Here is a 27,481-nt window from a genome sequence, read left to right as displayed (position 1 = left end):
GCCTGTAACTGTGTTGTATGTCTAAATTAAATTAATTAAAAACTTACTCCTTGAACAATCTATCTGCAATCCAGAAGTTTAACAAAATGCAAAGAGGCAGTGACACACTCACAGTGAGTTCCTAGTCTTGTTGCTCATCAGTTACATTAGGTTTTCCTTTCCTGAAGTCAACAATCAGCTCCTGAGTTTTGGTGCTATTGAGTGCAAGGTTGTTGTTGGTACACCATTCAGCCAAGTTTTCAATCTCCCTCCGGTACGCTGACTCATCCCCTTTCTTTATACAACCCACGACCGTGATATCAATGGGCAAAAAGTGGAGCAACCAGAGAAAACCCACGTGGACACAGGGAGAATGAGCATGCAAACTCATCACAGACAGCACTGGATTGGAACCCAGGTCGGCGCTGCTGTAACAGAGTGGCTAATTGTGCTGCCCAGTCATCATCAAATAGCTCAGCTCAGGAGTCCATTCAGTTCTCTGCACGTCACCTCTTTCTTTGCACTTTGAATTGAATTGTTTATTGTGACACGTACTGAGATCCCGTTAGAAGCTTTGTTTTGTTTGCTCCTCACGCAAGGCGCCTCATACAGCAGATAATGCCAATAATAACCAAACAAAAGTGTGGACGGGACATCATGTTAGACTCTCAAATAGTACAGATTAAAGAGAAAAGTATGAAACTATAGTTCAGGGAATAAAGAGTCTGTCAAATCAGTACGAGTGGATCATCTTTTGTTAGTGTGAGGTCCTATTAAGAGTCTGATCACAGCAGGAAAAGAACTGTGCTTGATGTACACAAGGTCACATACCTTCCACCCAATGGGGGAAGAGAATGTGAGGTAAAGGTTCCATAATTGTCAGGTAATACTATATTTAGAATGTAATATACATGTAATTCTTTAACTTTGGTCTACCGTAAGGCAGACATGGAGTTTCCACTTTGTCCAGCACCTCTCAAGGAAACCTACAGCAATTAGACAATCTCAGGTGTATTCAGGCTATTAGGATTCTAATGGTGGGGCGAATCCTATAACAAGACGGCAGACGGAGTCATGTAGCTAATTCCCTCTCGAAAGTTGTTCCTATATCTACTTCTATCGACTTTTCGTACACACCACAACAGCCGACTGGACGTAAAAAAGAGACCCACCCACCTCCACCCTAATTCTTCCGTCAGTGAACTTGTCTGTCCCGACACTGTCTGTGCTCCAGTCAGCTGAAGCAGTGGCTCCCCAATCTCTTGCTCCTGCTTCCTGAAATCCAGCTCAAGTCTCGGGGGAGGAACAGCAAGAGTGGGAATACATTGAACCCAGCAACCTCCCTCTACCCTAACACCTATCCCACTGTCAACCTGCCACATTGTCTTCATGGTCTGCAAGAGGGCACAAGAAAATAGGGGCCCCACCAATCAATTAATCATGTCTGATCTATCCCAAGTCTTCTTCTGTGTTAGTTTCCCAAGATCCTCAATGGGATCTATTAAAAATTTAATGATATAATATTAAATATATTCCCCTCTCCAGAAATTCATCAGCCTCTGTGAAAAGTATTTCCAATGGGTTTCAGCTTTAACTGACTGGTCTTTTATCATGTAATTAGAACATTGAACATTATAGCACAGTACAGGCCCTTCAGCCCATGATAGTGTGCCTGCACATATAGGCCTACCAAAAAAAAATACTAAACCCCACCTACCTTGTACCCCTCTATTTTTCTTCCATCATGTACCTGTCTAAGAGCCTCTTAAATACCCTTATTGTTCCAGCCTCTACCAACACCTCTGGCAAAGCATTCCAGGCACCCACAACTCTCTGTGTAAAAAATGTACCCATGATGTCTCCCCAAGACTTTCTTCCCTTCACTTTGTACAGATATCCTCTGATACTTGCTATTCCCAACCTGAGAAAAAGGTGCTGGCTCTCTACCTTATCTATGTCTCCTTGTACAGAAGTCTCCCACAGGCAGAAATATATCACCCTCCCCATCACCTCTCTGTAGTGACTGTCTCCTCTCGCCCTCTCAATCCCAAAGGTTATTCTTGACCCAAAAATCTTAACTACCCCTATCCCTCGACCCACTAAGGTCCTCTTGCAGTTATTTTTCTGCTGTAGGTTATCACATGACTCAAGATATAACTTGTCACATCCTCTATGGATCTTCCATGTTTTGACACAATCACCCAACATTCTTCTTAATTCCAAAGAATACGAATCCAACTTCTTCAACATTTGACTGCTCTTGGACTGCACTCCTTGGAGTTCAGAAAAATGAAGGGGAGACCTCATAGAATCATTTTGAATGCTTAAAGGCCTGGACAGTGAAGATGTGGCAAAATTGTTTCCCATGGTATGGGAGTCTAGGACATGATGGCATAACTGCAGGATTAAATGAAAATTAGAACGCATTGTCATAAACGAGTCATAAAATTTGGTGTTTTGCGGCATAGTGCAAACAAAGTGAAGGGCGCCTATTTATAGGAATATGCTCACTGCTGTGGAAGCCAGGTCCTTTGGTGTATTTAAGGGATAGATTGATAGGTATCGGAATAGTCAGAGTATCGAAGGTTTATGGGGAGAAGGCAGAGGAGTGGGGCTGAGTGAGAGAATGGATCAGCTCATGATGAAATAGTGCAGTGGACTCGATGGGCAGAATGGCCTTCGCCTGCTCCTATATCTTATGATGTTATGGTCTATCATAGTCTTTAATCATTCATGATAGGACAGCCCATCATCCCAAAAATTAGCCTTGAGAATATCTTTTCAACTGCCTCCAATTCCAGTATATCTTTCCTCAAATTGTGTGCAAGGGGTGGCTTCACCAGTGCCCTATACAATTGTAACAATATTTCCCACGCTCTATTTAAAATTTAAACTCCATCCGCCTTGCAATTTCCCTTCCTAATTACTTAATGATTGTGTCTGCTACTTTTATGAGCACAAGAACAACTTTGTTTTTCACTCATTTACAATTCCTTTTCATTTCGATAACAAACTCCCTGCAAAGTACATTGACCTGATTTTTGCTGGAAGAATAGAACATTGCCTTCAATTTTCAATTGCAACCTGAACATGTGAAAGATGATCCCTTGATCATCTCAATGCACTTCCTGGTGGCCTTGCATGGTTTTAACTGCACTTTTTCTCTGTTCTCTACACTTTTAGAACCAAGATCATAGAATATTACAGCACAGTACAGGCCCTTTGGTCCACAATGTTGTGCAAACTGATTGCAACATTCTCAATGATCTAAACCTTTCCTACTTTCACACCCATAATCCTTGGGTATTCATGTGCGTGAGTAAGTGTTGCTTAAATACCCCTATTGTTCCAGCCTCCAACAAGCACCCACTACTCTCTGTGTAAAGAAAAACTTTCTCCTAACATCTCCCCTGAACTTTCCTCCCCTCACCTTGTACAGATAACTTCTGGTGTTTGCTACTCTTACCCCAGGAAACAGGTGTTGGCTGTCCACCCTATCTGTGCCTCTCATTATCTTGTAGACCTCTATTAAGTTACCTCTTACCCTTCTTCTCTCAAGAGTGTAAAGCCCCACCTCTGGCAACCTTGCCTTTAAGACACATTCTCCAATCCAGTCAGCATCCTGGTACCTCTCCTCAGCACCATTTCCATAGCTTCCATCTCCTTCCTGTAATGGGGCAACCAGAACTGAACACAATATTTCAAGTGTAGTCTAACCAGAGTTTTATAGAACTGCAACGTTACAACACAGCTCTTGAACTCAATCCCTTGAGTAATAAAGGCCAACATACCATAACTTGTTAACTATCCTATCAACCTGTGTGGCAACCTTGAGCAATCTATGGATTTAGACCCATGGCCCCTCTATTTCAGTTTTATTGTCAGAGTACATACATGACATCACATACAACACTGAGACTCTTTTTCCTATGGGCGAGGAATAAATGAGCATTTATAACCGTATAACCATATAACCACTTACAGCACAGAACAGGCCAGTTCGGCCCTACTAGTCCATGCCGTAACAAATCCTCACCCTCCTAGTCCCACTGACCAGCACCCAGTCCATACCCCTCCAGTCCTCTCCCCTCCATGTAACTATCCAGTCTTTCCTTAAATGTAACCAACGATCCCGCCTCAACCACTTCTGCCGGAAGCTCATTCCACATCCCTACCACCCTTTGCGTAAAGAAATTTCCCATCATGTTCCCCTTATAGTTTTCCCCCTTCAATCTTTAACCATGCCCTCTAGTTTGAATCTCCCCCACTCTTAATTTAATTTAAATAAATGTATATAGAGCCAATATTTTTATACTTTACACAAAAATAAGTTGCCAATAAAGAGCTCTAATGAATCTTGTCACTGTACCTCAGTACACGTGACAAAAAAACACTTGAACTGGAGTGTTGTACCGAGCCAAAGACCCAATAAATACAAAAGTTGCATTTAGTGCAAGAAAATGTTTAGTAAATGAAATAGTGCAAAAGTGAAGATAGGTCCTCTTGTGGTCACAATAGTTTATATCTAGGGTAGTCAGGCCAGATTCAAGAGCCTGATTATTGATAGTGTAAAAAAAAACTGTACACACCGTATACATGTAAACAAATGAAGAACTAGAAATAGATAATGAATGTAAACAAACTACAATACAGAGATAATTAAAAAATCAATAAAGTGCACAAGTAAGAGTCCTTAAGTGAGTCTCGGATTGAGTTTGTTCTGAGGAGTCTGATGGAGGAGGGGTAGCAGCTGTTCCAGAACCTGGTGGTGCGAGTCTTGTGGCATCTATACCTCTTCCCTGATGGCAGCAGTGAGTACAGAGCACGTGCTGGGTGGTGTGGGTCCTTGATGATTGTTGCAGCCCTCCATCGGCAGCGTTCCCTGTAGATGTTCTCGATGGTGGGGAGGGTTTTCCCTGTAATGTCCTAGGCTATGTCCACTACCTTTTAGAGGGCTTTATGTTCAGGGGTACTGGTGTCCCCATACCAGTCTGTGATGCAGCCAGTCGGCACACTTTCCGCCACATCTCTGTAGAAATTTGCCAGGGTTTCTGGTGTCATACCAAACCTCCGCAAACTCCTGCGGAATTAGGGGCGCTGGTGTGCTTTCTTCACAATGCCATTAGTGTGTTAGGCCCAGGAAAGTTCTTCTAAGATAGTGATTTCCAAGAAACTAAATTTGCTCACTGTCTCCACCTGTGATTCCCCAATGATCACTGGATTGTACACCTCTGGCTTTCCTTCCAGTTTTGGTGACATTGAGTGTGAGGTTGTTGTTGATGCACCATTCAGCCAAGTTTTCAATCTCCATCCTGTATACTGACTCATCCCCTTCCTTTATACAACCCACTACCGTGGTATCATCGGCAAATTTGTAGATGGGGTTATTGTCGCTCCGAATTACTCAGTCGTAGGTGTAAAGTGAGTAGAGTAGGGAGATAAGAACATAGCCCTGTGGTGCTCTGGTACTGATGGAGATTGTGGAGGAGAAGTTCTTACCAATCCTCACTGATTGTGGTCTGGAGGTGAGAAAATCCAGGACTCAATTACACAGAGGGGTGCTGAATCCCAGGTCTTGGAGTTTAAGGGGCTGATGGTGCTAATTGCAGAACTGTAGTTGATAAGAGAATCCTGATAAATGTATCTTTATTGTCCAGGTATTCCGGTGCTTTATGTAGAGATGACATCCACCATAGAACTGTACCTATGATAGGCAAACTGAAATGTATCCATGTCACCGCTCAGATAGGATCTGATCTGCTTCAACAGCCTTTCAAAACACTGCTGATGCAAGTGCTACCGGTCGATAGTCATGAGGCAGGTTACTAAACTCTTCTTGCGCACCAGTACGATTGATGTCTGTTTGAAACAGGTGGGTACCATGCCCTGCTGGAGTGAGATACTGAAGATATCCATGAATTCATTGGTAAATTGTCAGGACAAATTTTTAATACTCGGCCAGGTCCTCCATCTGGGCCCAGATGCTTTCCTCTGATTCACTCTCCTGAAGCAGCACCACGCACATCATTCTCAACTAGGGACAGGATGGGATCCTCAGTGGACGTGGGGGTGTGGAGGAGTGGCACTGTCGTCAAATTGGATGTCAAAGGCATTGAGTTCCTCTGGGAGTGAAGCTTTACCATCTGCTACTTCACTGGATTTGGTTTTGCATCAGATTATGGCAGTTAAGCACCGCCACAGCTGTCGGGAGTCCCTTGCTATTTTCATTTTCCATTTTCATCCAGAATCTCCACTTGGCTTGGGAAACAGCTCTTCTTAACAGTGTGGAAGAATCCTGCCTTAAACCATGTATGTACTTGGTCTTCAAGTTCAACTTCCAAAATGTGTCACTTCACACAGTGTTTTATCATTCCACTAACTGTTGTATTTCTGTATGGGTTGATTTGCCTGGATAGCCTGAAAATTAAAGTTTTTGATTGGAGCTCAGTGCATGCAATATTAGTTAACACTTTGCAACGAAAGATCATGACTGATAACAACAGTTTGCCATCGGTTCCCCTCAAGAGAACAGGCTTTTAGAACTCGGTCTACCATAGTGAAGGATCTCAGATTAGCGGTTCTACAGGACACCACTGACATTGCCAGCTTGAGAGAGGCGGTGTGATGTTTTTTGGTCCCTGCTCAGGGGTCAGAGAGGGAATCCTCGGCTTTCTTGCACAGACCTTCCAAAACCAAGCATGCAAGCGGGAATCACAGTGAGAAAATGTTTGTAATAGAGTCAGAACCAGCAAGCTGAGAAACAGCTTCTTCCCACAAGCAGTGAGACTGCTGAACGACTGAATGAACCTGCTCACACAAACTCTCCTACTATTTATTCAATTATATTTATTTATTTGTATACATGCATGTACATAATGCACATGTATCGTTTGTATGTGGGTTAAATCTGGATGTGTGTCTGCATGCTTTTGGACCGAGGCTGTTTTATCAGGTTGTACTTGTACAATTGGATGATAAAGCACTTGAACCTGAAGGCAGGATTTAATACTTCTGACCCTCCAAAAAAATAAAAGGACACTCACCTTACACCCAACTTTGTATCCTCCACCACAAATCCTGCCTTGCCATTTGAATGCCCCAGCATTCTGTATCTCGATTAGAGTTGGGCAGGTTGGATACAAACAGAGAGCATGCTCCCCAGACAGACATGGACAATAAAAAGAAAGTGCCTGAACTTCATCAGAATTCACTCCTCCCACATAGCTTTAGTGCTCCTTTTCAGAATGCTGTGTCTTAAATCTACTCCAAGATGCTTAATTAGTTTGTTAATGGTCTGGCATGTGATAGATACGTTTTGCAGTAGCAGTTTACCAAACAGATTTAAGTAATTAACTGTAAATCACATCATTAAATGGCTTTAGTGCAAACTGTTATAGTGGAGAAGATTAGTACCAACTGGTAACAGGAGAGACTTGAGTCTGAACAGCTAAGGATCTTTTCTCCTGAAGCCCATCATCAGCTGTTAAATTTCTCTGCACTGCACATCTCTGGACGAGGGTAAAAACAGGCCTCCTGTTTCCGCAAGGGGATGTAGAATAGCATCACAAAGTGTTTACTGGTAACACCGGAAAACAAAGATTTTTTTCCTCAACACTTTTGGGTGTATTTCATGGATTTTGGGCCGTTGGTCACAAAAATCAACTTAAAATTTTCCTATCACATGCTGTTTTTTTAGATATAACTTGTTTTTGTGATTTCCTGTCATATTTTAACTCTACTAGTATATTGATTGTTTTTGGTCAGTCCAAGCATTCCTGGGCATGCACTTAGTGCAGATGCTATGCAAATGTAGTCTTAGGCCTGGGCATGTTGAGTCAGGATAGATGAAGACAGGCTATAAAAGCAGCTCCCATTACTGTGCATTTCACTGATATAGATTGAACGCATGTCCAATTGACCACATGCTTCAAGCATACAAAACTATGAAATGTCATTGAAAGTTCATTTTCTGCATGTGCACTTGAACTTCTTCCCTGCTGATCTTGGTGTAGTCACTGATGGACATGGTGAAAGGTTTCACCAAGACGTTGTGACCATGGAAAAGTGGTATCATGGCAACTGGAATCCATCAATGCTGGCCAACAATTGTTGGACATTGGACATCAGAGGCATCAGATGCTTAGTATATACGAAAATTAGCAACAAAACATTTTTAGGTCGGTTGAACTAATGCAATGTGTCAGCATTATTATTCAATTAAACATATGAACTTCAATAAAAGTTAATTTAATGTTTTTCCAATTTCCTACATAATATAGTAAATCTGAAATTATCTTTCTGTTCAGTTTGAATTTTCCATCATAATCCCAATTTTTTTTTCAGGAAGCAAACCTTTTGAACAAATTTGTTGTTGAGTCCAAGTAGAAATTCTCCCACGCCAGCAGAAAAAAGAATCTCAGGGTTGTATGTGATGTTGATGTCATGTTGGTACTCTGACAATAAATCTGAACTTTGAACTTTGAAAATAGGACATTTGAAATGGACATCTGTTCAATAGGATGGAAAGAAAGGGAGGATTAATGTTTCAGACAGGTATGGGGCAACACCTGAAGCCTGTAACCTGTGCTCACTTTTTACCATGTCACATCCACTACCAGCCCCTGAAGCACCACAGGGCTCTGCTCGAATCTGCAATTGGCTGGTGGTGTGCACACTGCTCGTGAACTTCCATGTCAGGCTCATGAGCTGGTGATAGAGACACAGAAGAAATCTGTGCCTTGGATGCCCATGTCTAGCACACGCCAGCGCCTGGGGCTTGCTAAGTTGCCATGCATTTAGCGCAGCCAGCCTACCCGGAGGAAGGAGAGGTCCCTGTTCCGGTCGAGGTTGGTGATCTCCAGGTTGCCCATGACGACCTCACAGTTCTCAAAGTTCTTCCGCAGCGCGCGGTATTGCTGCTCCAGGTCAGACATGGTGCTCAGCTTGTTCTTAGTCCCGGCACACACTGCTATGATTTAAACCACAAGAGAGGAAGAATTAGTGATCTATTGGTAAAACATTCCATTGGTCAATCTTCCTGCCAATCAGTTGATTATCATTGTAAAATTAAGTTATTGATTGCTTTCTTCAGAACATGTAAAAGAAAATGAATTAACGCTGTAACCCCACATGAACAAGTTTTGCTCTGTAGTTATACTGGAGAGCAATTAATCAAATGGTCTCCTAACCATAAAATAAACTGACAATCAAAGCATTCCACCCTGAGGTACCAGTAATTGAACGACTCGGCAGAAAGAGAAATTACTGAGCATCCAAAAATTAGTTCAGCTAACGATAAAAACAAATGTGATTCAAAATTTGTTCATGACCTCTATTTTAATGGTAAATCACAAAATTCTGTAGACACTGCGGATGAAGTAAAAACACAAAACACTGGAGAAGCTCAGCAGGTCAAACCAGGTCCTTTATGTAGCAAAGGCAAAGATACAGAATCGACGTCTCGGGCTGGAGCCCTTCATCAAGGTTTGAGAGAATGTCGGTAGGTGTCCGAATAAAAGAGTGGGGGGGGGAGTGGCAAGGCAGGAGATGATAAGCAGAGAAAAGAGACAGCAGCAATGAGGGGGGAGGAGGGGGTGGGTAGAAGAATTGGAAAGACAGGAAAAGGGAGAGGAGGAAAAATAAGCAGGTTTAATGGAAGACCGTATAATATTTTTAAAATGCCCATTAGAAATGAAAAGAATTAAGCTCATTCACATGAATATTGAGCTAAAATATTAGCCATTTCATTGAAATGAAACGGGATTACTGGGCTCAGAAATGAATAGCAATTAGCAACATATCAGTTCCGAGTTACACATCAAACCATAAACTTCACGCATAAAATACAGAACTCAAATAAACCATGGACATTCATTTTAGATTAGGACAGGATCAAAAACAGGGTTATTAAGTTATCCTGCAGCCAGTGAGAAATTACTTTGTGGCTAAATTAGGAGACGATTCAAAGATAGGTGAAGGACCAGGTGGTGAGGAGGAAATGGAGAGGCTGCACAGAGACTTAGATTGATTAGGGGAATAGGTAAAAAAGTGGCAAATTGAATAGAATGTTAGAAAGTAGGATGGGGAGAAGATTCAAAATTCAGAGGTGCAAAGGGACTTAGGAGTCCTCTTGCTTGATACCTTTAAGTTTAACCTCCAGGTTGAATCTATATTGAGGAAGGTGAATGCAATTTTGGCATTCATATCTAGAGGAATAGAATATAGGAGCAGGGATGTGATGTTGAGGCTTTATAAAGCACTGGTGAGGCCTCATTTGGAGTATGGGATACAGATCAGGGTTCCTTATTTAAGAAAGGATGTGCTGGCATTGGAGAGGGTTCAGAAAAGATTCACAAGAATGATTCCTACAATGAAGGGATTAGTCTACGAGGAACATTGGACTCTACTCTGTGGAGTTCAGAAGAACGAGGGGGAACCTCAGAGAAACATTTTGAATGTTGAAAGGCCTGGACAGAATAGATGTGGCAAAGTTGTTTCCCATGGTAGGTGTGTCTAGAACAGGAGGGCACAACTTTAATCCTGGGCACCAATTTGAAACAGAGATGCGGGGGAAATTTCTTTAGCCAGAGAGTGGTGAACCTTTGGAATTTGGGCGGCTATAGAGGCCAGGTTGTTGAGTGGACTTAAGGCAGAGATTGATAGGTGTATGAATAATCAGGGTATCAAGGTTTATGGGGAGAATACAAGGGAGTGGGACTGAGTGGGAGAATGGATCAGCTCATGATGGAATGGTAGAGTGGACTCAATGGGCCAAATGGCCTGCTTCTGCTCCTATACCTTACTTCTGTCAGAGAGAACTGTTTGAGGGGAGATGGGGAGCCCCCATCGCTCCTTGCACGGGCACCCCTGTTCTCCGAGTGGAGGCTTCCAAACATTGCTCCATCTGCGTCACTGCAAAGCCTTAATGAGGAGTGATCCAGTTCTTCAGGAAGGCTGCTGAAGTAGAAATTTTAGTGTATGCCTGTGCCTTGCAAGTGACACACCAAAGGTGAAAATAGCTTTGTAAATCAAAGAGTTTTTCAGCAAAAAGTTTGCAAATCAAACAATTTTTACATCAAGAAATATTTGGGTGACTTTCTAGTCCCAGAATGGCAATGCAGAAGGCAGACGGCAGCACGCTGCCCGTTGGTGGGAGAGGAAGTGGTGGATGAGATGTACAGTTACGTTGATCTGCGAGCTGCTGAGTGTTTTGGTAACTCTATTATGATACCACTACCCCTTAGCATAATGCCCTCCAAAAGGCAGTGGGTACAGTCCAGGTCATCACAGGCAAAACTCTCCCCACTATTGAGTACATCTACAGGGAACGCTCAGTCGGAGGGCAGCAGCAATCATCAAAGACCCACACCACCCAGCACACACTCCATTCTCGCTGCGGCCATCTGGAAAGAGGTCCAGGTGCCAAGAGACTCGTACCACCAGGTTCAGGAACAGCTGCTCCACTTCCACCATCAGACTCTTCAACGACAAACTCAATCAGGGACTCATTTAAGGACTCTTACTTATGTAATTTATTGATTTTCTTTTATTCTCTCTGTATTGCTCTGTATTTATTATCTGCTTACAGTTCTTTGTTTGCGTATTTACACTGTGTACATGTTGAAAGGCCTGGACAGAGTAGAAAAATAATTTGCAGTTTATTTTTTGCACTATGAATTAGTGGTAATTTTGCCGTGCCCACAGGTAAAAGAATCTCGGGGGTGTATGTGATGTCATGCATGTACTCTGACAATAAATCTGAAGGTCACAGTTCCAGCTGAATTGGAACAATGAGAGAATTGAAGGGTCGACCAGCACAGAGACAGCACCTTTCAGCCCATCATGCTAAAAGCACCAACAATTTAGCAAGAGGCTCCCAGCCCCATTTATTGGGTCCGTGGGATGTCTGATGCTGACATCCTGGGAAATGTCTGCTCACAGAACAACCTTCTCACTGAGCAAGGTATAACGTGACAAATTGACTGAGCACCAGGGCCCATTCTCGTGAACCTCCTCTGGTCCTTCTCCAATGCCAACACATGCATCTTTAGATAAGGTGCCTGAAACTGCTCACAATCCTCTGTGTGATCTGACCAATGTCATACAAAGCCTCAACATTACATCCCTTCTTTTATATTCTGGGAGCACAAGTCACCAGGCACACTGAAGCCTCTGAGGAACACTGCTGGTCACCGTAAACACTGAGCCCTGTACAACAGCACTGGTCACCGGAATCCCAGCACCGAGCCCTGTGGAATACCACTGGTCATTAGAAATCTCAGTACCGAGCCTTGTGCAACACCGCAGGTCACTGGGAACTCCGAGCCCTGTGGAGCACCACTGGTCACTGGGAACACCGAGCCCTGTGGAACACCACTGGTCACCAGGTGCACTGAGCCCTGTGGAACACCATTGGTCACTGGGAGCACCAATCCCCGTGGAATACCACTGGTCACCAGGAGCACTGAATCCTAAGGAATATCATCATGAACACCAAGTGCTGTGGAACACCGCTGATCACAAGGAACCCCGAGCCCTGTGGAACACAACTGGTCACGAGGAACCCCAAGTCCCATGGAACACCACTGGTCATGAGGAACCCCAAGCCTGTGGAACACCACTGATCATGAGGAACCTCGAGCCCTGTGGAACACCACTGTTCACCGGGAGCACCAAGCCCTGTGGAACACCACTGGTCACCGGGAGCACCAAGCCCTGTCGAACACCACGGGTCACCGGAAACTCCAAGCCCTGTGGATCACCACTGGTCACCGGGAGCACCGAGCCCCATGGAACACCACTGGTCATGAGGAACCCCAAGCCTTGTGGAACACCACTGGTCATGAGGAACCCTGAGCCCTGTGGAACACCACTGGTCACGAGGAACCCCGAGCCCTGTGGAACACCACTGTTCACCGGGAGCACCAAGCCCTGTGGAACACCACTGGTCACCGGAAGCTCCAAGCCCCATGGAACACCACTGGCAACCACCCGGAATAGGCCCCTTTTCTCCCTGTCTATTCCTCCTGTCAGTCAGCTAATCTTCTACCCATGCTAAATAATATCTTTCCTAGAGAAATGTATTAGTTACAGACCACTCCGAGTCGTTTCAACCTTCATGGTCGCGTCCGTGCCAAGTGGAAGTGACTGTGAATACAAACTGAATATCGATCAGTTCTCGGGGCAGGGATCCGACTGCAATTAATTTTCACTTCCAAGGTTTGCAGCTGTTGTTTTATTGGAATGTGCCAACACTGAGACATCAAACAGTTCATACTGCAGCAGAATTCACACCCAATACACTCGGGGTATCACTATCCACACACTTTTATTACAGAGCTGGACAGGTGAGGAGTCAGCAGACTTCAGCTGGAAGCTGCCCATAGACAGGGCAGGGCAACAACAGACAGAGATAAAGGAACTGATTTCACGGTGCAGGAGGAAGGGGGGAGGGATTCAGCAGGCTGACTTTTGTTTTGCTGATCCCACCAAGATGACCTTTTGCTAGAAAGCCGGTGCTCCTTTCACCCAGAATGCACGGCAAGGGAAGGCGAGAACTTTGGAACCAGCATGGTGTAGATGGAGCAGATGAAAAGAGAACGCTCTTGATGGGGTGGAGGGGTGGGTGTTGGGGGTGGTGAAATGCCAAGTAAGATTGAGGGAAGTGCAGCCACTGAGGTGAAAGGAGTGGTGGTCCCAAGTTGAGAAGCCTCATCTACCATGATAACCTGATGGGATTAGTCCACAGAAACTAAGGCACAAAAAGAAATCCTCTTCAATACCCTCTCCCCCGCCATCTCTTCCCCATTAAATTTAAGTTTATTACTATCTGACTGTATGTAGAGCACGTCAAAAGAATCAAAGGTTTGTTGATACAAACCAAGGCTTTTATTAACTAGAAGACTGGAGTGTATCACATATAGGTCGACCAATCAAGAATGACCTGGTCTGGCTAGGAGCAACCCTTTAAGACCTGCCAGTAGGTGTGGCTATACTCTCAGTCAATCACAATCATCCTAAACTACAATATATACATATACACATTGGTGATAGAATCTGTACTATCACACTGTATTTATACAACGTGACAAAAGAGCATTCCTCCGGACCACGGTGCGCACACCTACACACCCAGTATGCAACACTTAATAGCCACATGTATGCATAAAGATATCATTTCAAATAAATATATCTATATAATTTGGGATGATTCACTCGGTTACAGAATGCTGCTCAGTAATTTCGTATTCTAGGGAAAGAAACTATTTCCCAGCCTAGTAGTCCTGACTTTGATGCTCTTGTACCTCCTTCCTGAATATATCTGACACTTTATCATTACATACCTCCCTGCTGGATCTATTATTTCCTCCTCTATTTTGATTGGTACATTTTTATTGATTAATATAGCTACTCCTCTGGCTTTTGAATTATATGATGCTGCCATTACGTGCCCTACCCAATCTCTCCTCAGTTTCTTGTGTTCCACTTCAGTTAGATGTGTTTCCTGCATGAATGATATATCAATTTTTTCTTTCTTCAGTAAATTTAACAGTCTCTTCCTTTTGATTTGGTTATGTATTCCATTAATATTTATAGGCATATAGTTCAACATGGCCATTTCATACTTTGTTTACCTCTCATTTCCACTTCCTCATCACCACTTTTCCTCATTATCCATTTCTGTTTTTTTTTAACACACTGTAAGACAACACTTCTAAAACATAAAATATTTCCATTATTCCCACATCTAAAATTCCCTTAACCCCAAATGTCCCCCCCCCCCCTCTCTGAGTTGCCCCTTGTCCCTTGTCGGGCAACCACAACTCTCCTTTCCATTTGGATTGCGAACCCGCTCGCAAGCGTCAACTGATTTCACAATGACTGTTATTCTCTCCCACCCAGCCCCCTCCAGAAAAGACTTTTATCTTCACTTATAACAAAGCTCACCCTCTTAACTCCCCCCTTACTTCCTTTCTTCCCTTTCTTCCCCTTCTTAGTTTTTACTTATACATTATTTTTCTTCTTTATATGTAGTTTGTCGTCATTCTTGTTCTTGTTACATCTCTTCATCTCTCTGTCTGTTTTGCAGGCGTTCTGCAAATTCTCGTGCTTTCTCCGGATCCAAGAACAGTCTGCTTTGCTGCCCCGGGATAACTATTTTAAGCACCGCTGGATATCTTAACATAAATTTATAGCCTTTCTTCCATAGGATCGATTTTTCTGTGTTAAACTCCTTCCTCTTCTTCAGGAGCTCAAAACTTATGTCTGGGTAGAAAAAAAAATTTTGACCTTTGTATTCCAGTGGCTTTTTGCCTTCTCTCATTTTTTTCATTGCCTTCTCCAATATATTTTCTTTTGTCATATATCTCAGGAATTTTACTAGAATGGATCTTGTTTTTTGTTGTGGCTGTGGTTTTGGGGCTAATGTTCTGTGTGCCCTTTCTATTTCTATTCCTTCCTGTATTTCTGGCATTCCTAGGACCCTGGGGATCCATTCTTTTATAAATTCTTTCATATCTTTGCCTTCTTTATCTTCCTTAAGGCCCACTATCTTGATATTGTTTTTCCATTATATCTATCTTCTGAGCTAACAACTCCTGTGTTTCTTTAACTTTTTATCAGATTCTCCCAATTTCCTTTTTAAGTCATCCACTTCCATTTCTACGGCTGTTTCTCGTTCTTCCACCTTGTCTATTCTTTTCTCTTTTTCTGTCATGACCATCTCTAATCTACTCACTTTTTCTTCTGCACCTTTTATTCTTATTTTTATTTCATTAAATTTTTGTGTCTGCCATTCTTTTACTGCTTCCATATATTCTTCAAAAAATTTCCTATCTATGGACAGTCCATTCCCTTTATCTTCTATTTCTCTGTGCAGAGCTTGATGTTCTCCCTCCTCTTCCCCTGTGTCCGCTCCAGGACCTGTGTCCTCTACTTCTCTTCCTTGTATCTGTGTCTCTTCTGACTTTCTTGTTGGGCTGTTTATCTCAGTTTGCTGGGTATTTTTTTTATGGTGTCTTGATGTTGGTCCTCTTCTTCTGGGCTGGTCATCTGCTGTGTCTCTGATTTCCTTTTTTCATTCTCCTCCCTCCTGTTCCCGTTATTTTCTATATCTTCCCGCTGGGAGCCCTGCTGTTGGGTCTTTCTCAGCTGTTGAAGCTGTGAAGTGGAACTCCACAGCTGGTCCCCCCTCCCGTCGGTGTTGTCTTTATCGTGCACGGTTGCGCACCTCTGTTTGGCTCCATGAGCCATCGTTGTAGTCCTGCGTTTGGTGGGTCGCAACCCTGCGGGGTTTCCACTGACCTCAGGGAGTGGGCTCCTCTTTCCACGGCGGGTCCCTGATTCTTTGTACAGGTAAGGCCTTCACCTTTCTCTTCCGGCATCTTTCCTTCTTTTCTTCCCATTGTTTTTGGCTTTTCTTTCTTTGGTGCCATTTCCTCCACACCTTTATTTTTAATTTGTTGTGGTTTGTGTGTCTGTGGCTTTGCTTTTTCTTTACTTTTTTTCCTTCTTTTCTGGAGAGGGCTGGTATTCTCTACCAGCCACTACTCCATCACGTGACTCCCTCCCTTGTACCTCCTTCCTGATGGTGATTGATCAAAGGTATCTGCTGGATGGAAAGGGTCCTCAATCATTTTTGAGCCATATTTAAGTTTCATGCCTGGTGAAAGTCGTCAATAGAGGAAAAGGAGGCCGCAGTCATCTTCTTGGTAGTTGATGATCCTCTGTATTGACTTCCAGTCCAATGCAGCCAGATAAGACAACCTCAATTGTGCTCCTGTAGAACATTGTCAAGATGGGGGCCAGTAGCCTTGCCCTCCTCAGTTTCCTAAGGAGGTGAAGATATTGCTGTGCCTTCCTTACTAATGAGGAGATGTGAGTCCAGGATATGTTGTTGATTATATGCATGCAGATGAACTTTGTGCTCTCCACTCTCCCCACAAGCTTGCACTGAAACAAATCTTTGACATTTACTGAAAAATGCTCCACATGGTATCAGGTTATAGAAGCATAGCAAACTACAACAAGGAAACAGGCCCTTCAGCCCTTCTAGCCGATGCCAAACCATTATTCTGCCTGGTCTCATCAACCTGTTTAAGTTGTGGCCTCTCTGTTGCCCAAAAAGGTAAGTAGGTTATTAATATGCAATTAAACAGGAATGTCTGCAGACGCTGAGGTTGTACTGCAATGCACAAAAGTGTTGGAGAAACTCAGCAGGTCCCACAGCATCTATAGGAAACAATAGGTTACTTTTGCTTCCCATGGATGCTGGGTGTCCTTTTAACTTTCCTTAGCACTTCCGGCATCAGTGATCTTTGAATTAGGATTTGAGTCTTCCCGTACAAAGCCAAACCCTCTGGCTCATTGATTCAGCACTGAGCATCCTGTACCCACCTTCACCAATCCCAAAATTATGTCCAAAACATCATTCCCACGCTGACATGGCCTCGACAAATCGAGGCTACCCGCAAATTGGAGGAACACCTTACATCCTGTCTGGGCCCTCTCCAACCAGGTGGCATCAACGATGACCTCCCATTTCCGTTAACCCCTTCCTGTGTCTCTCTCTTATCCCATCCCTCTGTCTCCCTTCCCTTCAGTGCTACACTCTCCCATATTGTTTCTCAGCTTTTATCACTTCACCCTTCCCACCTGCATCCACCTATGGCCTCCTACCTTTTAGCCAGTGGTCTTACTCCTACCTCCCGATTCCACCATTCCCCATCCCCACATTTTATTCAGCCATCTCCACATTCCCGATAAAAGGCTTAAGCCTCAAATGTCCACTGCCTTTTACTCCCTTTGGACGCTGCAAGACCTGCTGAGGTTCTCCAGCACTCTGCCAGACCCTGGCCTCTGCAGGTTTTCTTGTTTACACCCATTTAAAGCACCCTTGTCCCACCATCCTCTAGCAGCCAATTCACCTCCGATTAGGACATGGGGAGGGGACTGACGCATTTGTTGGAAGCCATGCAAAGCTCCAGTCAGCATTGGAGGGCAGGGCTGAACCCTGGGTGAGGCAGCAGCTTCACCGGTTGCACCATTGTGTTGTCTTCTCCCCTCCCTAAATTAACTGTAGACCACCGACAGGAATGATTCGTAAAGAAAGCAAACCCATGTTCATGGGTCCCACAAGCACCCTGGAGGCATCCCACATAGTGTGTTATTGATGGAATACAGTGCTGTTAATGGATGTTGAGGATGGAGCGGAGACAACGCTGGTGGAAGCGTTCTAGGAGCCGTAGGTGATGCCGGTAGAGGACCCATGATTCGGAGCCGAACAGGAGTGTGGGTATGACAACGGCTCTGTATACGTTTATCTTTGTGAGGTTTTTCAGTTGGTTGTTTTTCCAGACTCTTTTGTGTAGTCTTCCAAAGGCGCTATTTGCCTTGGCGAGAGCGCTTTCATCCCTAACGTCGAAGTACTCGAGATGGCAGAGGTCGACAGCATCAAGTCCACGCTGCTGAAGATCCAGCTGCGCTGGATGGGTCACGTCTCCAGAATGGAGGACCATCGCCTTCCCAAGATCGTGTTATATGGCGAGCTCTCCACTGGCCACCGTGACAGAGGTGCACCAAAGAAAAGGTACAAGGACTGCCTAAAGAAATCTCTTGGTGCCTGCCACATTGACCACCGCCAGTGGGCTGATAACGCCTCAAACCGTGCATCTTGGCGCCTCACAGTTTGGCGGGCAGCAACCTCCTTTGAAGAAGACCGCAGAGCCCACCTCACTGACAAAAGGCAAAGGAGGAAAAACCCAACATCCAACCCCAACCAACCAATTTTCCCCTGCAACCGCTGCAACCGTGTCTGCCTGTCCCGCATCGGACTTGTCAGCCACAAACGAGCCTGCAGCTGACGTGGACTTTTTACCCTCTCCATAAATCTTCGTCCGCAAAGCCAAGCCAAAGAAAACAGTGCTGTTATCATATGGACTATACACAGCCTCAACACACCATATACAATAGATAATCTGTGAATCTGATATGCAACATATTAATTAAGCACTCCATTGAACTTTTAGGTTGAACTTTTGTCAGAATGTTCATTTTCTCCCCTCCATAACTTTCCAGGGCACTCACCTTTGATGTTGTCTGTGAAATCACAGAATCCTCTTCTTAATGGACTGATAATCCTAGGCTATTGACAAAGGAATAATAGACTGAATAGAAAACTCTGCTCAAGTTTACATGATAGCCCTCTAATACTGAAGTCTCACTCTGCAGTTGAAAGCACTCTTGTTGCCTATGGCAGCAGACAGGCAGAGTGTTCCCCCTTGCTTATCACCCCAGGCAGCAGGGCAAGGGAGTCTCTTGTCATGTGTGTGCCCTGAGGTTTCCCGCTGTCACTCTGATGCCTGTCCACATTGGAACCAGCGAAGTCAGGGATGGCCGCCTGCTCCTGCAGGGCGATGCCGAACATTGCAATTCCCTAATCTCCCTTGGCATCCAATGTCTCGCATAATCCCTTATCAACACGGTGCCTCTCTAACCAGTGTGGGACTCAATGCTGCAATGTCCTTCAACACAATGAGGTCCCTCTGCCCAATAATGTCCCTCAATTCAATGACATCCCTCAGGTTCAAGTTTATTTGCTATCTAATTGTACCAGTACAACCCAACATATCAGATTCTGCGGTCCACGGTGAAGAACACTGCCAACACATGTACAGGCATAAAACACATACTGTACAGAGATACATATACAGAGTATATGTGCACAGAAATTTAATTAAATATTCTTAGTAAATAGTAGAATCAAGCAGCATTGTTTTCGCAGTCATTTAGCATTCTCACTGCCCATGGAAAAGGAGTTGTTCTTCAGCCTGGTGGTGTTGGCTCTGATACTTCGACCACCATGAATTGTCCTACCAGGGATTCAGCAGCATGTACACTTGGCCACCAGAGGTGAGAAAACCCTGGATCGGGTGTACACCAACGACCTCACTCCCACCTTGGATTCTCGGATCAAATATCCTTTTTGCTAAACCCGGCATACAGACCACTAGTAAAACAAACAAATACAGTTCTCAGGGAGATCAGGACGTGGTTGGGTTGGGGGGTGGGGTGCAGAACAGCGCCACAAGACTGCTTTGAGAGCACAGAGTGGAGCCATTTCAGGAATGTGGGCACCTACAACAGCTATGTAAATGTCGATCATGCAATGTCCCTCAACCTTGTGATGTCCCTAGATCCAATGACAATCCAATGGATGTCCCTCAACCCAATTGTGTTCCTCCATCCTGCAATGTCATGCAATCCTGTGATGTTCCTCAACCAATCAATGTTCCTAAAATCTGCCAGGTTTTAACCCAAAGTTGTGCCATAGCAACATGATATCCCTCAAACCCATGATTGTCCCTCAACCCAGTGGTGTCCATCAACACCCAATGTCCATTAACTCTGCAAATGTCTTGCAACTCAATGATGTCTCACTCAACCCAATGATGTCCCTCATCCCCATAATATTCCACAACCTCATGATACTCCTTAACCCAATGATGTCCTTCTACCCCAAGATGTATGTCCCTCAACAACATTGATCCGATCTCCCCATGAGTCCTTCAATCCAGTGAAATCCCTCCGCCCCATTATTGTCCCTCAGCCAGAGCTGTTCCTGAACCCTGCACCACGTTTGAACCCTGTGATGTCTTCCAGGGTCATGATGTCCCCCAGTCCCGTGTTGTGCCTCGATATCATGTTGCTCTCCAAGCTCACAAGATCCCTGCCTTCCCAGCTGGCAGATACCTCGAAGACCTGGCAAGTCGCCATTGAGGAAGGTGGAGACTAGAAGGAAGGTTCCTCTCATTCCCCATGCTGCACAGACACAAATAGAATGACGGGTCCCTAATAGTTCTCACTTCTTCACCTACTATTGGCCTCAGTGAGAAGGGAGGGTGCGCAGGGCAGTGGGGGGGGGGGAATACATTCCATTAACACAGCCCCCCAAGGCATCTTATCATCAAATCCACTGCACCACTAAACCACATGAAAATGCCACGAGCTAATCTCCAAAGGTGTCTGCAGATAGCATCCAATGGCAGAATGGTCTGACGCAATGTGGCAACTCATTACATCCCTGGGTCACAGACTAGCATTTCACATTCAGAGATTAACAGTGGAAGCCCTGAATTCTGTTAAATCTGTGATTCAATCATTTTAAAAGGGAAGTGATTCTCCTCAGCTGGAAGGTAATCATAACTGGCATGAGCTACTCCTTTGTTATAAATTAGCTGTGGATGCATTATTACTCTCGGCAGATGAGGCTAATTTTTTTCACCAGATAGCAACAGTACTTCAATAATTAGTTTTGATATCAGCATGCTTTTGAAATCAGACATCACTATTCCCACAATCCTGGTTTGGACCACTCCACACGCACCACCTCAAAGGGGAAAGCCTTTCATGCTGATATCAAGATGTCCCAGGGCACTTTCCAGAAATTGATACATTCTTGCAGTTCAGTCCTGGTTGGAACATGGGAAATAAAGCAGCCAGCACACATGCAGTACGTTGAGACCTGCGACAATGTTAGGATCATCTGGGTGTTTAAAATCTTTAAATGACCGCAGTGAGAGGATCGGCAAGCCGTTAGGGACTGGTGGACAAGCAACCCGCACAGGGTGTGGGTGCCTTGAGGTCATAGGACTCACACCAGACTGCGGGCTGCTGGAGACTGGCTCTTGAAAACTATGTAGGAGAACCAGGATTCAAGACGTTGCTGAAGGAAGAAGGGCTCCCGAGCGGCCCTGAATGGTGAAGGATTCCTCATCGTATTGGAGGTTTGGATCTGGCTCGGGTCGCCGATTGTTTTAACTGATCTAGATTCTTGGGTGGCTGCGGAGGCTGCAGGAGGGTTGGAGGTGAATCCATGGACACTCGGTGTCTCTGAGGGGACACTCTTTTGCTTCTCTTTCTCTAACTGTAAGAGGCACCAGACATAACATACAACATAAATGCATGCATGCACAGAAATGTGCACATGTGCACACATATAATTGCATGCATGCACAAATACACATGTGCATGCATGCATTCACATGCACACACATGCATACAGAAACATACACACTCGCACACGTACATACAGACACATACAACATGAGCGCACAATCTGAATAAAGTTTCTGAAAGGAGATAGCATTCTTTTTCCACAATTGGTTATGATTCACGTTCTTGGGAATTTCTCTGCCCTTGTTAAACCGTAAGTATGGGTTAAATTGGGAATTATTCAGGATAAGTTGGCTGAGGGACTTTCCACAGTTTTATGATAATTACCATCAACTCGGAGTTCAGTATACCTCGTTCTGCCAATAGCATGGGTGAAATCATGTGTTAGGTCAATGTTTCTCTTTAATAGGGGTTTGATCCATACTGAACAGATGGGTTGAAGGTATCCTCTCTCCAACAGCTGTCAAGGGTCAACAACAGAATGAGAACTGGCATCAACCCAGTCTCAGTCAAGCTCTAAATTAGCTACCTTTGCCTGATCTAGACGGAAACACTGGGCCAGATCTTGCTGTCGTACAGTCAGGGTATCTATCTTCTGCCCCTTTGTCTTGAAAAGGTTTTGCTGGGGAACTGCTCACTCTAAACAGTGGTTAATGTAGACCCAAGGAAGCAAGGAAAAAACATTGAGGAAAATATCCAAAAAGAAAGCAAAATAGGGTACATGCACTTAAATTCAGTGGAGACTGAAAAATGATCGACAGTGTAACATGGAGCAAATAAAGGAAAAGAACGTCAAATATTAACTTTGTCATTTGGAAAATTTGGACTAATTAATTCCTTGCAGTCTTGACATCTACTTTAAAATGTTGCTGCTCTGTCAGATTTACTTTAAATGTTAACAACTGGCGTGCTGTTAAAGAGGCATTTACCATTGTAATTATAAAACATGTCTCAGTGTGAAGGTAATGAGGAATTACCATGAAATGTAGCACCTTCTCACAACCAGCGAGACAAGCTGCTCGCATGTGTGCATGTGACTATGCATGCATAAGTGCCTGGGTGTGTGTGTTTATTTAGGTGTGCACACCTGTGCATGTGCGTGTATGTGTATGCATGAGTGTGTGGTTGTTGTGCATATGTGTGTATGCCTTTGTGTGCATATACGTAGGCTTGTGTGTGTGACCATCTGTGTGTGTGTCTGTGTATGTGTGCCCACATATATGTACAAGTGTGTGTGCTTGTGTTAGTGCTCTATATGTGTGTGCATCACGTGTGGTTGCATGTCTGGGAGTGGAAGCACAGCCTAAGAACGGGGAAGGTTGCTTAGCACAGAGATAACGAGCACAGTCTTCGCTCAGAGGGAGCGAACCTGTATCATTCTATACCTTGGAAGAATGCAAATGCTCACTTACCATGTTCCCACAAAAGTGGGATCAATAGATTTCCTGAGGTAGGGAAACGGAGAAACTGAGATCATACCTTAAAATGATGCAGAGCTGGAAATTCAGTTCAGGTCTTGCTGAACGGCTCAAAAGATCAGGTGACCTACTCCTACCTCTAAATATTTTGAAAGCACTCTCCCTGGTTATCCTGTGCTTAATCCCTGCTTAGCACGGATCAGGTGGGTTATATTGAGCCTTGGTGATCTGCAGTGAGTACCAGGAGTTGTGTCCTTTGGACACAAATGAGCAGTGGTTGCTGCCATGGCCACCTTGAACCTGGCCCATCTGTTGGCATACATAGAGCTCACTGAGGGACAGGAGAGGCATTTATGTCTATGCAAGTCAAGTTTAAGTTTATGGTCTGACTGATCCTGTACAATTCTACGAAACAGCATTTCTCCGGGTTGTAAATGTACGGTCAGCAATGGAGATAAACTGCTGTAATACCAGGACGTTGATCTACAGAATGCTGCTTTCAACCTTGAGGTGTCGACGACATGGCAATAAGTAACGGGCTGTTTCATTGCCAGCCTCCACTCAATTATATTTATTCACTGATCATTCGTGTACCAGCTGCCCCCACTGAGTTACGGCGCACCAAACTCCCATTTCAACGAAACATAAATCGCTTAAGATGACAACGGAGCTCTCAGCACTGCATTCAATCATGGGGTTGCAGTTCTGGAAAATGGGACATTGTTAGCAGATCCATCAGGTAGCCAAAGTATCTCTGAAAATCACTGAAATAGTTGGCTCCAGCCACTGATATTCAGGTCCATCATATTAGTTAATTAGCATTGCTTGCTTCATCAGAGCAATGTGCCAAATCAAGGGACCTTTCCTTTTCTATTGTGATCACCAGGGCAATCTTCCAAGTGCTTCATCATACCTACATGTACGTTGCCAGGAATTCTTGACATTATAAAGGTAAGAGATTCTGGGCTTTATCAACAGAAGCATCTTATTGAAGAAACCATGCTGAACCTTTCTAAATTATTGTGATGGAACAATAGAACATTACAGCATGGAAACAGGCCCTTTCGCTCTTCTAGTCAGTGCCGAACTTTTATTCTGTCTAGTCCCACAGATCTGCACCATCCATATCTCTCCATATCCCTCCTATCCATGTACCTATCCAAATCCTTCTTAAAAGTTAAAATTGAGCCCACATTCACCACCTCAGCTGGCAGCTCATTCCACACTCCCACCCTTCTCTGTGTGAAGAAGTTTCCCCCTAATGTTTCACCTAAACTTTTCCCCTTTCATCCTTAACCCATGTCCTCTAGTTTGTATCTCGCCTATCCTCTGGAAAAAAAAACATCTAGATTTACTCTGTCTATACCACTCATAATTTTAAATACCTCTATCAAAACTCCCCTCATTTTTCTATGTTCCAGGGAATAAAATCTTAACCTGTTTACCCTTTCCTTGTAACTCAGTTCCTAAAGTCCAGGTAACATCCTAGTAAATCTTCTCTGCACTCTTTCTATCTTAATGATATCTTTCCTGTAGTTAGGTGACCAAAACTGTACACAATACCCCAGATTCAGCCTCACCAATGTCTTATACAACTTTACCATAACATCCCGACTCCTACATTCAATACTTTGATTTATGAAGGCCAATATGCCAAAAGCTCTCTTTGCAACCTTATCTACCTGTAACACCACTTTCAGGGAACTATGTGCAGAATTTGTATTCCCAGATCCCTCTGTTCTACTCACTCCTCAGTGCCCGGCCATTCACCGTGTATGTCCTTTCTTGGTTTGTCCTTCCAAAATGCAAAACCTCATATTTGTCTGTATTAAATTTCATCTGCCATTTCTCGGCCGATTTTTACAGCTGGTCCAGCTCCCTCTGTAAGCTTTGAAAATCTTCTTTGCCGTCCACAATGCCTTCAATTTTGGTGCCATCTACAAAATTGCTGATCAAATTTACCACATTATCATCCAGATCATTGATAAAGATGACAAATAACCATGGTCCCAGCACTGATTCTTGAAACACACCACTAGTCACAGGATGGGTTCAGTTGGAGGACTGTGGGCTTCAGATCAGCAGAAGCATCAAGGCCTCAGAATGTGTGTCGAGAATGTATGCAGGAAAACCATAAAGGTTGGCCATTCAGATATTATCTATCCCACCAATCCCATTTCCCTAACTCACCCACTTAATTCCCTCTCATGAACTATGTTGCCCTCCACTGTCTCCTGCGCAGGGGCTGATCATTCTCAGGTCTTTAGGACGTGGGAGGGAATTAGAGCACCCTGGGGGAGAGGGGGAACTGACCCAGTCACAGAGAGCTCCCCACCACCAACAACAGAGGTTGGGACTGTTCCCAGGTCCCATGCGCTGTGAGGCAGCGCTGCTGACCATGGTGTCACGATCTCACCTTCAAAAGGCACTAGGGAGAACCTGGATACCAATGCGAGAAACCAAGCAAGTCTCATAGCATCCCACAGCAGGCAAAGATACATGACCCACATTTAAAGCCAGGTCCCTTCATCAAGACAGGTGGCTCTGAATAAAAAGGGGGAGGGAGAAGGGAACAAGAGACAGAGGGAGGAACGCAGGCCAACAGGAAAGAGGACAAAGGTGGTCATCGATAGGAGGGCAGGAGAGAAAAAGCTGAGAATTAATCGGGGGGAGGGAAGTGGGCAGCTGAGAGAATGTAGAACTGGATGAAAGGAGATGGGGATAAGGAAAGAGAGAGAGGTAGGGGTGAGGAATGGGAGGAAAGGAGACATAGGGATAAGGAATGAGTGAGACGGAGGGGTTGGGGGCGGGGGTCAGTGGTGGCGCTAACAAAAACCAGAGAGGTCAATGTCATTGCCATCTGGCCTTAGGAATATAAGGTCTTGTTCCTCATTTGAGGTTAAAGAAGGCTGGAAAATTAGACAGGATGACCAGCAAAGGTTCCCAAGTGACAAGAGGGAACTTTTCTTCACCAGAGTGGGTTGCTGTGATCTGAATAGATCTACCTGAAGAGGTGGGGAAGCAGATCCAACAGTAAGTTTTTGAAAGACGTTTGGACAAAGGTTGAAGATAGGACTGCCTGCAGGGCAAGAGCAGGACAATTGGGCCTAATCATGCAGGATGTGCCTTTGTAGGTCATATTCTTTCCAACTTTCCATGTGATCTGGACCTCCACAATCAATGGTGCATCGTGCTTGTGGAAAAAAGCACACGGGAAAAGGTCAACGGAGTCACTAATCATTGCACACCAAATTGGCTGCTATGTCCTCTGGGCAAGTGTTTGTTTCCTTGCAAACTCTCTTCGAATAGGAACGCCAAGCTTAGATGACAAGGGAATTTATCCGAGAATCTCTTTATTGTTCATTCGGGAAAGATATCAAATAGATCAAAAGTGTACAGAGAAGATTTACAAGGATGTTGCTGGGACTTGAGGAACTGAGTTACAGGGAAAGATTAAACAGGTCAGGGCTTTGTTCCCTCGAATATCAGAGAATGAGGGGAGATTTGATAGAGGTCTACAAAATGATGATGGGTATAGAGAAAGTAAGTGCAAGCAGACTTTTTCCAGATGCTGGGCGAGATAAGAACTAGAGGGCGTGGGTTAAGGGTGGAAGGAGAAATGTTTAAAGGGAGTGTGGAATGTGCTGTCATCTGAAAAGGTGAATGCAGGCTCTATTTCAATATTTAAGAAAAATCTGGATGGCAGGGGTATGTAAGGCTGTGGTCTGGGTGCAGGTCAAGGGGATGAGGCAGAATGATAGTTTGGCACAGACTTGATGGGCCAAAGGGTCTGTTTCTGCCCAGGGTGTTCTATGGTGTTGTGGTTCAGTTTGATTTCTCCTCCCTGCCACAGTTCTTCACCGTATCATTTCTCCATTATCCTTGGGAAGGGTGCAGACGATACCCTAACCCATGTGTCAGCTGAAACACCATCCTTGGAGTCACCAACCATTGAGACAGTCTCTCTCAATGTACCCAAGTAGATACTCCATCGACCTGAACACTGCCTCTAACCGCATCATCTGTACCGTGCAAGAAAAGAGGAACATAATGATGTTACCTTAACTGACTGAACAGTCAATCCACAGTAACAAGCCAATAAAGACCCCTGCAAATAAACCTTCAGGGCTCCA

The 27,481-nt window shown here is 44.4% G+C and overlaps 1 protein-coding gene across 3 annotated transcripts in view; it reads right to left on the bottom strand.

Moving 5' to 3' along the window:
• LOC138761594 (receptor tyrosine-protein kinase erbB-4-like) overlaps nt 1-27,481 on the bottom strand; it is a 910,121-nt gene that overhangs the window by 554,885 nt on the left and 327,755 nt on the right. For 2 of the 3 annotated variants that reach the window (XM_069933965.1, XM_069933966.1), the window contains exon 2: nt 8,793-8,947. In XM_069933965.1, coding sequence (XP_069790066.1) covers nt 8,793-8,947 — 155 coding nt within the window. The remainder of the gene's footprint in view (nt 1-8,792; nt 8,948-27,481) is intronic. The other variant, XM_069933967.1, reaches the window with a different exon arrangement.

Source organism: Narcine bancroftii, chromosome 4, assembly GCF_036971445.1.
Source record: "Narcine bancroftii isolate sNarBan1 chromosome 4, sNarBan1.hap1, whole genome shotgun sequence".
NCBI classification, from domain to species: domain Eukaryota; kingdom Metazoa; phylum Chordata; class Chondrichthyes; order Torpediniformes; family Narcinidae; genus Narcine; species Narcine bancroftii.
This window is presented reverse-complemented; position numbering and strand designations above follow the sequence as displayed.